This window comes from Sus scrofa, chromosome 17 (assembly GCF_000003025.6).
Source record: "Sus scrofa isolate TJ Tabasco breed Duroc chromosome 17, Sscrofa11.1, whole genome shotgun sequence".
In the NCBI taxonomy this organism is placed as follows: domain Eukaryota; kingdom Metazoa; phylum Chordata; class Mammalia; order Artiodactyla; family Suidae; genus Sus; species Sus scrofa.
In genome coordinates, this window is record NC_010459.5 from 35,627,828 (window position 1) to 35,642,354 (window position 14,527).

General features: G+C 49.3%; 1 protein-coding gene across 1 annotated transcript in view; it reads left to right on the forward strand.

Moving 5' to 3' along the window:
• Positions 4,460-14,527, forward strand: part of XKR7 (XK related 7) — a 30,314-nt gene continuing 20,246 nt past the window's right edge. The window contains exon 1 of the mRNA XM_003483935.4: positions 4,460-5,046. Within this exon, the coding sequence (XP_003483983.2) occupies positions 4,460-5,046 (587 nt within the window). The remainder of the gene's footprint in view (positions 5,047-14,527) is intronic.

Here is a 14,527-nt window from a genome sequence, read left to right on the forward strand (position 1 = left end):
ACTGTGCCCTTTCATGTCACAGCTGTTTCAGGATCACTAAGCACCTCTCGATGCGAAACTCTGCTAACTGCTGAGGACACAGTGGTGAACAACATAAGCATGATTGTATAGACCTTATACTCTAGGCAAGAAGCGAATAAATATGTGTTATAACATCACATAGTGGTAAATGACATGGATAAAAAAATAAGACAGGTAAGGGGACAGACTGTCGGGGGAAATGATTAGGAAAGAGGCAACATTTTAGCGAAAAGAGAGATTGGGCCATGTGAACACCTGGGGGAGCAGCAGGAACAAAAGCTGGGTGGGAGGGAGGAGGTGGGTTAAAGGAACAGCAAGAGTGTAACTGGAACAGAATGAGCGAGGGAAAGGCAGAGGAGGAAATGTCTGGGAGGAGATTAGGAGAGAGATAATAGGTGGGGCTGAGGACTTGGGCTCGAAGTGAGGTAGGAATAGGCAGAAGGTTCTGAGAGGACATGGGATCTGATCAGATTCATCTTTTTAAAAGGCCCCTCTGGTTCACAGTGGAGACCAAATAGTAAGAGGGGAAAAAAGGGCTGCCAGGAGCCCAGTGAAGAGGCCAGTGCTGTCCAGCTGTCCGGGAGAGGGGTGACAAGGCCATGGTCCAGGGCAGTGTGTTGGGGAGCCATCTCCCCATCTGTGCAATGAGGGGGCTGGATAAGATGGTCCCTTACGGCCTTTCCAGGGCTGGCATTTTGTAATTTGGTTGAATTATCCCAACACACACCAACTAAGTCCAGGCAAGCCCCTGCTTTTCTTTTCTCACAATCTCTTGGATTCTGAGCCTGCACAGAGCCCAGTGATCTAAGGCTCAGAGGGGAGACTCCAGTCCACCCCCATCACTGTCAGCCCCACTCCTGTCCCCACCTCCCAAGGACAGATGGGTGGGCGGCAGGAGGCAGCTGGCCCTCAACGCTTGCAGGGCCCCAGGGGAGGGATTTATCTGAGCGTTCATAACCCCTCTCTGCCTTCCAGATCTTGAGTTAAAAGCCCCAAATGTCACAGCCCCAAGGGGCAAGGGTTGGAGGGTGCCAGAAAAGGGGCTGGACAAGACGCTTCTCTGTTTCTGTCCGCAGCTGCCCACCTGGGGGTGGGGACTTGGGGCGCTGAGGACTCCAGCCCAGGGAGCAGGAAGCCATTAGAGCTTAGGTTGAAAGCTGGTGGCTCTCAGGCCGCATCTGACCCACTGACCTATTTATTTGGCCTGAAAAGTGTTTGAGAAAAAATGGAGTCAAGGTTTAAAAATCCAGAGCTTTTATACTAAAATCCGGATTTCTGGCTTCTCTTAAATAATTGGAAAATCTGACTGGCTCTTTCCATATGACAACACTCAGCAGTAACTGAGTAGCAGCTGTCCCCATTATTATTTCATTTTATTAATAGGTAAATACATTCACATGATTCCAAAAATTATAAATAGGCATATAATAAAGTCTGCCTCTCATCCTTGTTTCCCTTCTGCCCAGTGCCCTCCAATAATCTCGTTTCCTTATGTAGACTCCAAGGTTTCTTTATGCGTATGCGAACAAATACAAATATATGTTATCGGTCTTTTTTTTTTTTCTTTTCTTTTTTTTTTTTTTTTAGGGTCACAAGTGTGGCATGTGGAAGCTCCCAGGTTAGGGGTCAAATCAGAGCTGAAGCTGCTGGCCTATGCCACAGCCATAGCAATGTCAGATCCGAGATGCATCTGCGACCTACACCACAGCTCACAGCAATGCTGGATCCTTAATCCACTGAGCGGGGCCAGGGGTCCAACTCGCATCCTCATGGATACTAGTCGGCTTGGTTACTGCTGATCCACAATAGGAACTGCTCAGTCTTACTTCTCCCCCAGCTTTGCCCAGTGTCGTGTCCCTTGATTTCCCCTATGGCCATCTCTCGGTATTAGGAGAAAAGGGCTTCATCCTTTCCTTTACCACCACAGGCCGTTCCATTGTCAGGAAGTCCATGATTGACGTAGCCAGTCCCCTACTGACGGACATATGGGTCGTCCCCAGTTTTTCTTGTTATCAACAATGCTATGTCAATTATCTTGCGCTTAGTTCCCACAGGAACTAAAGGAATATTATTAGAAACTGGTCCAAGCCGAGGGTGCAGTAGACATGGACTGAGCTCTTGGCTAATTGAGGAAATGTGATGATGGCTCTTCCCAAGGGTGATTCCCAACAAAGCCCAGAGACCATGCCCTCGGGAACTATGGAAAAGCTCCCAGATTTGCTTTTGTCACTTGCTAGATGTACTTGTCTCTGGGCCTCAGCATCCCTGTCTGTAAAATGAGAGAAGAGCTTGGGGAATTGGAGGCGATCTCAAAGGACCTACCCACTTCTAACCAGCTGAGGCCCTCCTTCTGCCTCCACAGCAGCCACACCCAACCTCTTCTCAGCCTTAAATGAGCCTGGCTTAGTCCCACTGATGAGCGTTTGTCCATGCTGCTCTGTCCCTGCTCCCAGTGGAACACCACTCCTGTACTCCCTATTTGTCCTAGTCTGACTCCTTGGTCTCTGATCTCAGGCCACTCAGAACAGACTGGTCCAAACTGACTCATGGCAGAGTCCCCTCTACAGTACCCCTCTATGGTAGCACTTGACCCACGCTACATGCACCCCATCAGATCCTTCCCGTGTCATTTCTCCAGTTGCCTGAACTAGAGTTCTTGAATGTCAGCTCTTCTACTTCCTAACTCATGGTCTTGGGTAAGGGACAGCACCTCCCTGTGTCCCAGTTTCCTCACCCCCAAAAATGGCTGGTTTGAGGATAACATGTAGCAACATCAGTAAATTTATTAGCATAGCTCCCGATGCACAGAGGGGCTTGATAGTTACACAAACCACTACCCTTTTATTGAATCAGTTGCTTTGTTGATAAAATGAGAACAGCAGAACCTATAGGTTCTGAACCATAGGACTGATCATTTGCTCATTTACGTATTTTTATAGAGTATCTATTGGGTGTAGGCCAGCAGCTACAGTCCCAATTCGACCCCTAGCCTGGGAACCTACATGTGCCATGGGTGCAGCCCTAAAAATGCAAAAAAAAAAAAAAAAAAGAAAGAAAGAAAGAAAGAAAGAAAGAAAGAAAAGCTTATTCTGGAGCCAGGTGATGAGTTTGAACCTGACTCTAGCACTTACTATGTGATGCTGAATAAATAAATTAACTTCTCTGTGACTCAGTTTCTTCATCTGTAAAATGGGAGGAAAACATGAACTACCTCACAATTTGCGAGTATAAAATGATTTAGTAAATATACAGTGCTCAGAACTGTCCTGAGCAAACAGAGTGTTTGTATCATAAAAGCCCTGACACATTCAATCTGAGCAAAAGGGGGTGAGGTGGGGTGGTAAGCTGGGGATACCCAGGATGTATGAGTGACCCTACCTGGATTACTCTCTCTCTTTGGTCTCTCCACCTCCAGGCTGCTTCCCTGTGAGCACTTCTCTCCTCTAGTTGCAGAATCTTCTCTCCAAATCCTGATTTGGTTACATTACTCCCCTGCTCAAATTCTGCAATAGTTCCCCATTGCTTCCTGGATAAAGAGCCCTTTAGGATCTCAGCCCTCAGAAGGCTCCAGTCCCCATCTTTCCTAGCTTTCTATTTCACTGGATCTGAAATCCAGACATTCCGGAAAACATGCCCTCAGGAAAACAGTCTCGGGCCTCCAGGCCTTTGCACTTGCTCTTCCCTCCACCTAGTTTTTTTTCTCTCATCACTTTCCCTCTGATGTTGCCCTCTTCCCTGCCTTTATTCTGCTAGGGTTGTGGCCAGATGAAGGCTGTCCCTGAGGGAGGGAAAGGGGAGAGTGGAAAGAGACAGCAACTCTCAGAGCTGCAGTTTACTCAGCTTCAAAGCAGTAAGAAAAAGATAATAAGAAAAGAGACCTCCCAAGATCAAAGAAAGGGATGGAACCATGATATGTGAACACTTTGGGAAGTAGCCTATTAGCAGTGGAGGGATTGCTAATGAGTTACTGGGGTGCCCGCCTAAAAAGCCTCTTACTTCTGGTTCCCCACCCTTCTCAGATCCAGACGAACGAAGGTAAACAGAGGAAATAAATGCAAGAGGGGAGGATAGAGAGGGGGACGGTGAAGAAAAAGATAAAAGGAGGAAGTGGAGTGGGGTGGGGGGCTGACAGGCAGAAAGCATGTGGCTGGGGCCCCACGCCTGAGGAAGGAAGGAGAGGGTGACCTGGGATGCTCTCCCGCCCTCCCTCCCCCCTCTCCATTCCCCGTGGGGGTGCCCCCATCGGGCCTCAGCCCAGGCTGGGTGGGGGAAGGAAGGGGGCGGCGCCGAGGGGAATGAATAATTGAAGTAGTGGGGAGGAGGAAGAAGAGAAGGAAGAAGAGGAGGAGGCGGGAGCCGCCCGCACAGGGTCCTCCCAACTCCGCACCCCACCCCCTCCGCCGCCCGGAAGTCGCTCCCCGCCTCCTGCTCCGCCAACATGGCCGCGAAGTCGGATGGAGCGGCGGCCGCGGCCGGCCCGGGGCCGGAGGGGGCGGCCGGAGGAGCCCGGGGCAGTGCGGGCGGGCGCGGGGAGGCGGCGGCGGCGGCAACCGGGGGTCCCGGGGTGACCGAGGCGGGAGGCCCGGGGCCGCGCTACGAGCTGCGGGACTGCTGCTGGGTGCTGTGCGCGCTGCTCGTGTTCTTCTCCGACGGCGCCACGGACCTGTGGCTGGCGGCCTCCTACTACCTGCAGGGTCAGCCCACCTACTTCGGCCTCACGTTACTATTCGTGCTCCTGCCCTCGCTTGTCGTGCAACTGCTCAGTTTCCGCTGGTTCGTCTACGACTACACCGAGTCCGCAGGGGCCCCGGGACCCGCCGTCAGCACCAAGGACAGCGGCGCCGGCGGGCCCATCATCAGCACCAAGGACAGTGCCATCGCCTTCAGGACCAAAGAAGGCAGCCAGGAGCTGGGCCCCCGACCCGCGCCCTCTTCGGCCAGTACCTACCGCCGCCGCTGCTGCCGCCTCTGCGTCTGGCTGCTGCAGACCCTCGTTCACCTCCTGCAGCTCGGCCAGGTCTGGAGGTAGGAGAAGCTCAGGTGGAGAGAACTGAGTCTGTGGAGCTGGGGTGGTGAGAAGCTTCCTGCCGCCCCAGCCCTGCTCTGACCTCTCCAGGCCCCTCGTGTCCTGACCTCTGCCCCACCCCACCCTAATGCAGCTCTGATTTCTGTTCTTCTAGCCCCTCCCTGACCTCTTCCCTCTAACTCTGACCAACCTCAGTATCAACCTCTTTGATCTGGCCATTGAAGGAAGAGGGAATGGAGCAAGAAGAAAAAGAAAGAGATCCTCAAGGATGTGTGAATGAGGGGGGCCTAGGGAGATGAATGTGAAGCTTGGAACAGGGCACCAGGGTTCCCCCCAGCCCTATCGCACTCATCTTTAGCTGAGTGCTGAGTCTGGGCTTAGGAAAGATATCAGAAGTCCTTCCTTGCTCTCAAAGATTTTCAGTCTGGATTGCAGTCCAACCCTAACCTCCCAGGAGAAGCATAGAGTTTGAGAAAGCTAGATGAATATCCTGCCCAACTTTTTGGACTTTTTGGGAAAGGATGTGCTGGACCCAGCTGAAAATGTGTGTATCTCCTTCTGTTTCCTAGGACTTCCCCAGTGTCCCCCCTCATCCCAAAGAAACAGGGCCATGGGGATTTGGGATCATGCATCTGAGATTAGATGGCCACTAGCTGTCTTTTCATCTCAGGACAGTAAGACCATACTGAATCTTTGTACAAGCAGCCCACTGCTTAAGCTTCTTCCTCTCCCAGGACTGAGGGTGCTTGCTGAGCTGAGCTGAGATAATTGGAGAGAGGGGGAATTCTGAACCTAGGGTTCCTTTTGAATAGCTTAGGCCCAACTGTGCACTGATAAAATGAACTCACCTACTATGTGATCTTAGGCAAACCCCTCCTGCCCCCAAGCTTCAGTTTCCTTGCCTGTGAAATGAGGGAGATTCCCTACTACTCTCATCTCATTGATCTATCATCACATTTTCTTATATATTGGGATGGTCAGATGCGAGAAGGTGTTTGTAAAGGCCCTGCAGACTGCAACATATTTTAGGAATGCAATCAATTATCATGATTATCACGGATGTGGGGAAAGCATGGAAAAAGTCAAAGTCACTATAGAGTAAAGGGTAATTCTTGCTGTTGTTATATTTACTCTGCTACTTGTTAACACATTCTGCTTAACTCAGAAGATTCAGTTCTGGGCTGAGGGTTGGAAATAGGACTCCTAGGGTTTGTCCCAGCTGCTCACTTGCTGTGTCACCCTTACTGTGTTGCCAAATCTCTCTCTGCCTTGGTTTCCCCATCTATGCCTTGCCTGGATGGTGTGTATATTCCATTTAGCTTGCCCTGGGGGAAAATGTGGGTGGAGTTCTATCCACACAAGGCGGTGTTATTATTATTAGCTTGACACATAAAAATATTCATGTCTACATCCAGGAACTAATCTGCATTTATCATTCTGTGCCCAAGTGGACAGATGGTGAAAGATATTTTTAGGTTCTGAAATGGTAACTTCCTATTCTTGGTAGCCAAACTTCATCCCCTTTTCCCTTCAACCTAAAGTGGGCCAGCTGCCCCTTGACTCACTGGCTATCTCAAAATCCCCTTCTCCCCTTAAAACAAATGAATACTTGTTTCTTGAACATAAACTGAATTTCCCTCAAACAGAGGAAAAATGACCATGGGATAGGGGTGGGAGTCTCAGGGGAGTGGTTGCAGATGGCTGGGGGCCCACTGAGCTCCATGGTTTCTTAGTTAAAAGGGCTAGTGATTTCCACTCCATTTGTAAAGTGAGGGGGTTAGGATGAGATGATTTTGCAGGGATGATAAACTAATGGCTCTTGGGTTGAACTAGGCCTACAGAAGTGTTTTGTATGGCTTGTATAGTATTTAAAAAATCCAGAGTCCTAGTTTCTCTCAGGGGAAAAAAGGCATTTAGCAATATCAGGACTGAAACAATTTAGACAGGATATATGTGCTTCAGTTTGTCCAGTTCCGTTCTCTTTGATCACATCTGGACTCTTTCACTTAGGCATTGGGGGCACAAGAGCCCTAATTTACAGTTCTATAATGATTGTTTTATTAAGTACCCACTTTGTACTAGCCTATTAGTTGCCTTTTTACCTGTTTTATATCCTATATTCCTCCTAATAATCCTATGATGTGTTTGTATTATCATTACAACCTAACAGATGAAGGAATGGAGGCTCAGAAAGGGGACATCCTTGCCCAAGGTCACAGGACTAGGGAGTAAATGTTCTAGGACTCAAGACTCTGCCTTCAAAGCCCAAGTTCAATTTATCTACCCTGCAAATCTGCCACTAAAGTGTCCCCTAAGCTCAAAGAATTATGAGTCTGAGATCCCAAGATTCCAGAATGATAGAAAGCCAGGGCTTCTGCTGAACTGAGATAAGACCGGGAAAGGAGGGGGAGGGAGTTGAACTATGTGGATAAGGATGAGGAGACAGTGTATATTGTGGGGAAAGTGCTGGATTGGGGGTGGGGTGGGATCAGGAGACTTCATCTGGGTTTGTAACTAGCTTGCTAGGTGACCTTGGGAGAGGCTCATCCCATCTCTGGGCCTCAGTTACCCTGTATGTGAAATGAAAATATTCATCAAGCTTAAAGCCTTCCCTTTCCTGGAATTTTGACTCTGGGTCTAGTTATCAGAATTAAAGCTCCTAGGCCCCTATCCCAAAAGATTTGGATTCTAAAATGACTGAGATTCTAGCTAAATGGAGGAAAATCCAGACAAGAAGCCACCAGGGTTTGTATTCCTAGAAGCTAAGCAATGTTGGCACAACATGTTTGCTTACCATGTGAAAGGTTCCCACAAAGAACAGGTTCGCTGTACAGCAGGACTTGGTGCAGGTGTTCTGGAGAGTGGAACTGTGATAATGAGGAAGAAGATATGTGTCCAAGCCCTATAGGATCGGAGCTAGGAGACTGGCCATTCACCTCCTGATCCCACGCCCCCAATTCTGAATAAATTAGTTTGAGTCATAAAGATATCTTTCAACCTCTCATGCTTTGAGGAGGAATCAAAAGCCTGAATACTTTGAGCTGCCAGGTAACCCAGACCTGTATCAGCACATGGGTGGCAGACAAGAGGACCATATGGGGCCAGCAGTGTCCAGAGAAGAGGACTGTATGGGGCCAGCAGTGTCCTAGAGAAGAGGAAGCTATTACCCATCTCCAGCCGATGGTACCACGAGAAATTGGGGACCAGGTATTATCAGGTCTTGATTTCTCAAGTGGGAAATTGGGATGCTTTTTGTAAATTCTGCCAGCAATCAACTTTTAATTAAAGTTTTTCAAAAAATAGTGTCAACCAAAGACTACACATATGTGGACCCATCCTCTTTGTAATCTCTGTCCAGCTCCTCACTATTGATTAAGGTCGTTTCTTATTTTGTTCCTAAACAACCCTGTGAGATAGCTGTTATTGTTTTATTTTATTTATTTATTTATTATTTTTTTTTTTGTCTTTTGTCTTTTTGTTGTTGTTGTTGCTATTTCTTGGGCCGCTCCCGCGGCATATGGAGGTTCCCAGGCTAGGGGTTGAATCGGAGCTGCAGCCACTGGCCTACGCCAGAGCCACAGCAACGCGGGATCCGAGTCGCGTCTGCAACCTACACCACAGCTCACGGCAACGCCGGATCGTTAACCCACTGAGCAAGGGCAGGGACCGAACCCGCAACCTCATGGTTCCTAGTCGGATTCGTTAACCACTGCGCCACGACGGGAACTCCCCTGTTATTGTTTTAAATTCAAAATGGGGCCATGGAGTTCCCATCGTGGCACAGTGGTTAATGAATCCGACTAGGAACCATGAGGTTGCGGGTTCGGTCCCTGCCCTTGCTCAGTGGGTTAACGATCCGGCGTTGCCGTGAGCTGTGGTGTAGGTTGCAGACGCGACTCGGATCCCGCGTTGCTGTGGCTCTGGTGTAGGCCGGGGGCTACAGCTCCGATTCACCCCCTAGCCTGGGAACCTCGATATGCCGTGGGAGCAGCCCAAAGAAATAGCAAAAAGACCAAAAAAAAAAAAAAAAAATGGGGCTTTCAGGCAAGAAAGGAGAGGAAGGAATTCACAGACAATGTCCATGTCCCAGCAGGCCCCATGTGAGGTGCTGCAGGCACGTGATCTTCTTTTACCCTGAAACCTTCCCTCTGGTAGTAGTTACACCCACTTATCAGACAAGAAAGTGAGGCTTGGAGGAGTCAAGTAACTTGTCCAAAATCACCCATTGAAGAAGGAGGGGAGAGGTGAGGTGTCAGCCCACCCTTGTCCAATTCCCAAGCCCATGGTTATCCCTAGCACCATGGCAATGGATGCCTTAGAGGACCCCAGAACAGTGGTCCCATATAGAGACAGATGGATCCCCAAAAGAACACACAGATCGTTTGGTGTGTTCCATACAAAGCTGGCCATGGGCTGGACACCAACCTGTGTTTTCATCCCTTTCTGCTTAGCAACCCTCCCCACCCCTGCCCCCCGGCCCAAGCCATTAAGCCACCAAGGGCTGTTAAGCCAATTAAAGTCCTAACCCTGTCTCCTCTGACCCCGTGGGCAGCAGAGCAGTAAGCCATGAATCCTGCTTTCCCTAATCTTAAATTCACTGGGCCCCAGCTTTGCCTAGATAAGCATGGCTTGTTAAGCCAATTAGTGGGAGATGATCTGGCATGGGTTTCCTCCCAGGCTGTCAGGATCTGGGGACCCCAAGATGGGGGTGGGCAGGAGAAGGAGGGAGGCAAACAGGGCTTTGAAAGCCCTCTCTCTAATACCTCCTCTATGTCTAGGCCCCAGCTCTACCCTCTCTGCCTCCTCACAAGCCCCGTACTCAAGAGAAGTTCTGAAATGAATGAGTGACCTTTTTGGTGTGAGCATCAGACTCCCAGGTCTCCTCTCTGCAGAGCTCTGTTCTCTGCGTGGTTAATAGCATGGACTCTAGATTCAAATGTCCTCAATTCAAATTCTGGCCCTGCTGTTTTCTATATGTGATCCTGACAAGCCACATAATCTCTCTGTGCCTGAGTCTCAACCCTTGTAAGCTACAGACCCTAACGGTATCACCTCTTGGGTTGTTTTGAGGTTTCACAAGACAATACATCAAGGGTTTAGCAAAGGGCTGGTCCCATTGTTAAGTATTCAGCACCACTGACAGTGATCAGTGCCATCAGCCTGGGCTTTGTTCCCTGTGGAAAGAGGTTGGTCCACTGAGCAGGTGGCCTGAATGGGAGTAGGAGGACAAGAAGGCCTCAAAGGGCCCTGAACTCCTAGGGACAGGGTAGCTATGCACTTAATCTATAGTCATTCCACAAATATATGGAGCACCTGCTGCATACCGGGCACTGTACTAAGTGCTGGGAATGGGGTGGTGAATAAGACAAAGTCCCTGACCTCATGGAGCTCAAGAGTCTAGTGGAGAAAACCAATAAATGAACAATAAAACATAATATGTATTACCTAATATAAAATATACATATAATGCCCAATATAAAATATAATGGGTCTGAAGGTGGTGAGCACGAAAATGAAGTGAAACAGGGGAGGGTGTGACGCTTTGAGATCAGGCTGTTGAGGAGGGCATGTGGGCAGAGGGCTGCACTGGGTGAGAGCGAGCTGTGTGGATGTGTTGGGAAGGGTGTTTCAGGCGCAGGGACAGAGCAAAGCAAGAGGGCCCTTGTGGCAAAAGCCCAGAACAGCAGGGAGAGTGGAGGAGATGATGGTAGACAGGCCGCCTGAGGTCAGAGGACTCAGGGCCTCACAGGCCACAGGGAGGGTTTGCGCTTTGACCCTGTGTGCAGTGGGAAGCCCAAGAGGATTTGAGCAGAAGAGGAACAGGGTCTTAATTTCTGTTAAGTGCACTCTGTCTTCTGGATGGAAAATAGACAGGAGAAAGGTCAGAGAAACCCTGGAGAGCCACGAAGAGGCTGCTCAATGATCCAGGTGAGAGAAGATGGTGCTGGACCAAGGTAGTAGCAGAGGGGTAGGGCTCTGTTTCAGGCAGAGCAGGCAGGATAGCTTTTCTCCTTTGGTCAGTTTCCCCACTGGGGCCAGACAGTTAATGGTGAAAAACTCACACCCTTGGGAGATCTCTTGGGGTGCCGTGGGTTAAGGATCTGGCATTGTCACTGCAGGGGCTATTGCTGCTGTGGCACAGCCTTGATCTCTGGCCTTGGAACTTCCAAATATTTTTGCAGGTGCAGCCAAAAAATTTTTTTAAAAAAGAATTCATTCCCTGAATTTTTTATCTTGTGTCTGCCATTTCTGTCATTTGGGGCAGATGGCATAACTCATCTGTGCTTTAAGGTTCTCATCTGCAAATTGGACATTCTTAATAATAGCACCTATCCCATGTGGCTTGAGAGAGGGGTAAACTAAAGAATGGAGAGAGTTTAGCATAGTGCCTGGAACATGGAAAGTCTCAATTCTCAGTAGCCATTACTATTTGTATTATTACTTGTGAAACAGGTCAGGAGTTGGGTTCCTCGTGGCTTTCAAACTACGTTTCATCTCCAACCATCATTTCAACCTGCGTATCTTGAGTTTCTCTTTTTTGAAATGTTGGTTACGGGTCTAAGATCTGGTTTTGACAATCCCACAGCTGAAACATGTTTACGACCCCTGAACTGGGTGACTATCCACCACGTCCCTCCCTGCTCTGACCTTGCAGGGTTGTTCCAGTCCAGCTTCACCACCCACCTCCCAGGACACCCCTCTCCAGGACGTGCTCTCCACCTCACCGCCCTCTTCTCCCTTCCCAGCTGGCAGCAACAGGCCATTAGACCAGCTCCTAACAGACACAGCGGCGGCAGTTGGGCCCAGCGTCCCCTGTTTGATCTATAAAGACCACACAGGAGAAGCCCCGAGGGGAGGAGGGAGCGCTGCCAGGAAATGGCTTTGAACCCCCGGCAGCTGTGTCGAAGGTCCCTAAGGGAAGGAAGAAAGATGGGTTGGGATCTACTCTGGCCTCTCCATTCACCGCTCTGCCTTTGTTAGGGCCTCGCAATTCCTCCCTTGGGAAATCCTATCAACCTCCAATTGTCCCCCCACCAACTCCACCCCATCCTGCCTCCACCTGCAGCCCGAACTTAGTTCTAAAGCTCAGAGCAGACCCTGCCACTCTGCAGCCAGAGAGAGATGGCCAGGCCTGGCTCTCCTCTGCCCACACCCCGCCCCCCGTGGGGGTCTTAAGGCTTTAGCCCTTACCTTCTGCCCTTTTGTCTCCTCACAGCTCTGCCTGCCACCCCCACCCCCCAAATAAACTGCAAGCTCCTTTCCTTCATGCCTCCGAGCAGCTGCCTACAGTCTTTCCTCCAACAACACCCACCCCCAATCTCCTCCCGGCAAAATTCTGCACATCCTCCAAGGCCGAGCTCAAATGCCATCTCTTAAGAGAAGCTTTCTCTGAACAAATCCAGTATGTGCCACCTTCTGCCCCTCAGACCCCACTTCCCATTCTCTCAATCAGACAAGTTTTTGTCATTTCTACTCTAAAGTGGAAATCACTTGGTTGTTTTGTCTGTTTAAAAAGGAGCTACAGGAGTTCCTGTGTTGGCTCAGTGGTAACGAACCCAACTAGTATTCATGAGGACGCGGCTTTGATCCCTGGCCCCACTCAGTGGGTTAAGGATCCGGTATTGCTGTGACCTGTGGTGCAGGTCGCAGACTTGAATCTGGCGTTGCTCTGGCTGTGGTATATAGGCCAGCCGCTGCTCCTCTGATCTGACCCCCAGTCTGGGAACTTCCATATGCCACAGGTACAGCCCTGACTCCCCTCTGCTCATTATCTCTGGAGGTGGAGAAGTGGGGTGAGGGGAGATTTTCCCTGACTAATTAGATCTTTCTTGTATCCCATGAAGATTTGACTCTGGTTTCTAATTAACCAAGAAATGCATGTGTACATGTTACCTCTAAACACTTTATAAACAAGTATACCTGTTTCTAAAAAGTCAGAAAATTATAGGTACTATTGATAGAGACATATTCCATCATGCCTCTTTACTCTAATCCTGTAAGGTAGGGAGTGTGGTAGTGAAGAACGAGGACTATGGAACCCAAACTTTGGCTCTGCCACTTATAAGCTATGTGACCTTGGGCAAGTCCTTTAACCGTTCTGAGCCTCAGTTTCCTCATCTGTGAAATGGGATAACAGCATCGCCATACAAGTGGCCATTGCAAAGGCATACTGAATTAATACACAGAACATTTGCACAGTACTCAATACATTATATATAAGTCCTCGATTAGTGTTAGCTTGCATTATTAGCCCATGTTACAGATGTGGAAATTGAGGCGCAAAGAGGTGACAGCCTCCCAGCACATAAGTAGCAAAGCCAGTATTCGAAGCCTTGCAATCAGGGCACCCAAGCCCACTTGTGTAACCACCAAGCACTACTGCCTTCTGCTAGTTAAGTGTATTCTTACAAAACGATCAATCATGCATTGCTTTGGGAAGAGGAGGAGAAGTCAGCAAAGTGTTTTTTAAATTTTATTTTCATATAATGTACCCACTGTTAACATTCTGGGTTCCTCCTCTCAGGCATCAACTCCCCCCACCCCCACCCCCCAAGGCACAATTACTCATCCTTCCTCAGCCCCAAGTCCTGATCATACTCTTGTGATCATCTGCCCATCTGGCTGGTTTTCCTACCAGATTACAAGCCCTGGGGAGTTGAGGTCTTGTTCATTCTTCTCTCTGTCCCCCACAGTGACTGGCCCAGAGCAGACCCTCTGTTGCTGTTGACAGCCTTGTACCCAGCCAGGTTTGGTGAGGATCTTAGAACATGAAGTCTGTCGAAGCAGGCTTTGCATCTGTGGCTGATGTGGGACGGGGATTCTAAGGCCCTATCGGAGCCCTTCACTGCTGCGGACACAGCGCTGAGGTCTGCTTAGGCCCACATGCACAGCACTCCAAACGGTTGATAGACAAACGCACATGTATTTGTTCAAGATATAGTGGGAACAACCCTGGGCTGAATTCCCAGGAGGATGCAGGTGTGCCTGACTTAGGAGATGGAGGAAGTCAAGTTCCTTGTAGGCAGTCGGTGCTCAATAAATGTTCATGTGAACTGAACAGAATCTTTGAAATAAGAACCTTGACCAAGACACTTCATTGCCTAGGGTTCGGTTACCAGGAAAGTCCATTTGTGGGCTTAAGACTCCTGGATGCGTTTTCCCAGGACTTAGACGAGAGAGAAGAGCAGCTGAGTGCTCGGGCCACTGGTACGCCCATGGCTTCATGCCTTCTTGGCTTTGTGACCCTAGGCAAGTTCTTTACCAGCTGGCACTCTAGTTGCCTCTGTGAAATGGGGAGAGTGATCGTCTCCTCCACTTAAGATTCTTATAAAGCTGTCTCGAGATGATGTCAATGCACAGGGCTTTCACATACTTTACACTCAGAAAATATTTACTACTAAAGATCACTGGCCCAAGTAGCAGCCCCTCTTACTTGCTTAGCAAAGAGCTATGGGATGCAAGAAGGGCATGAACGGTCCT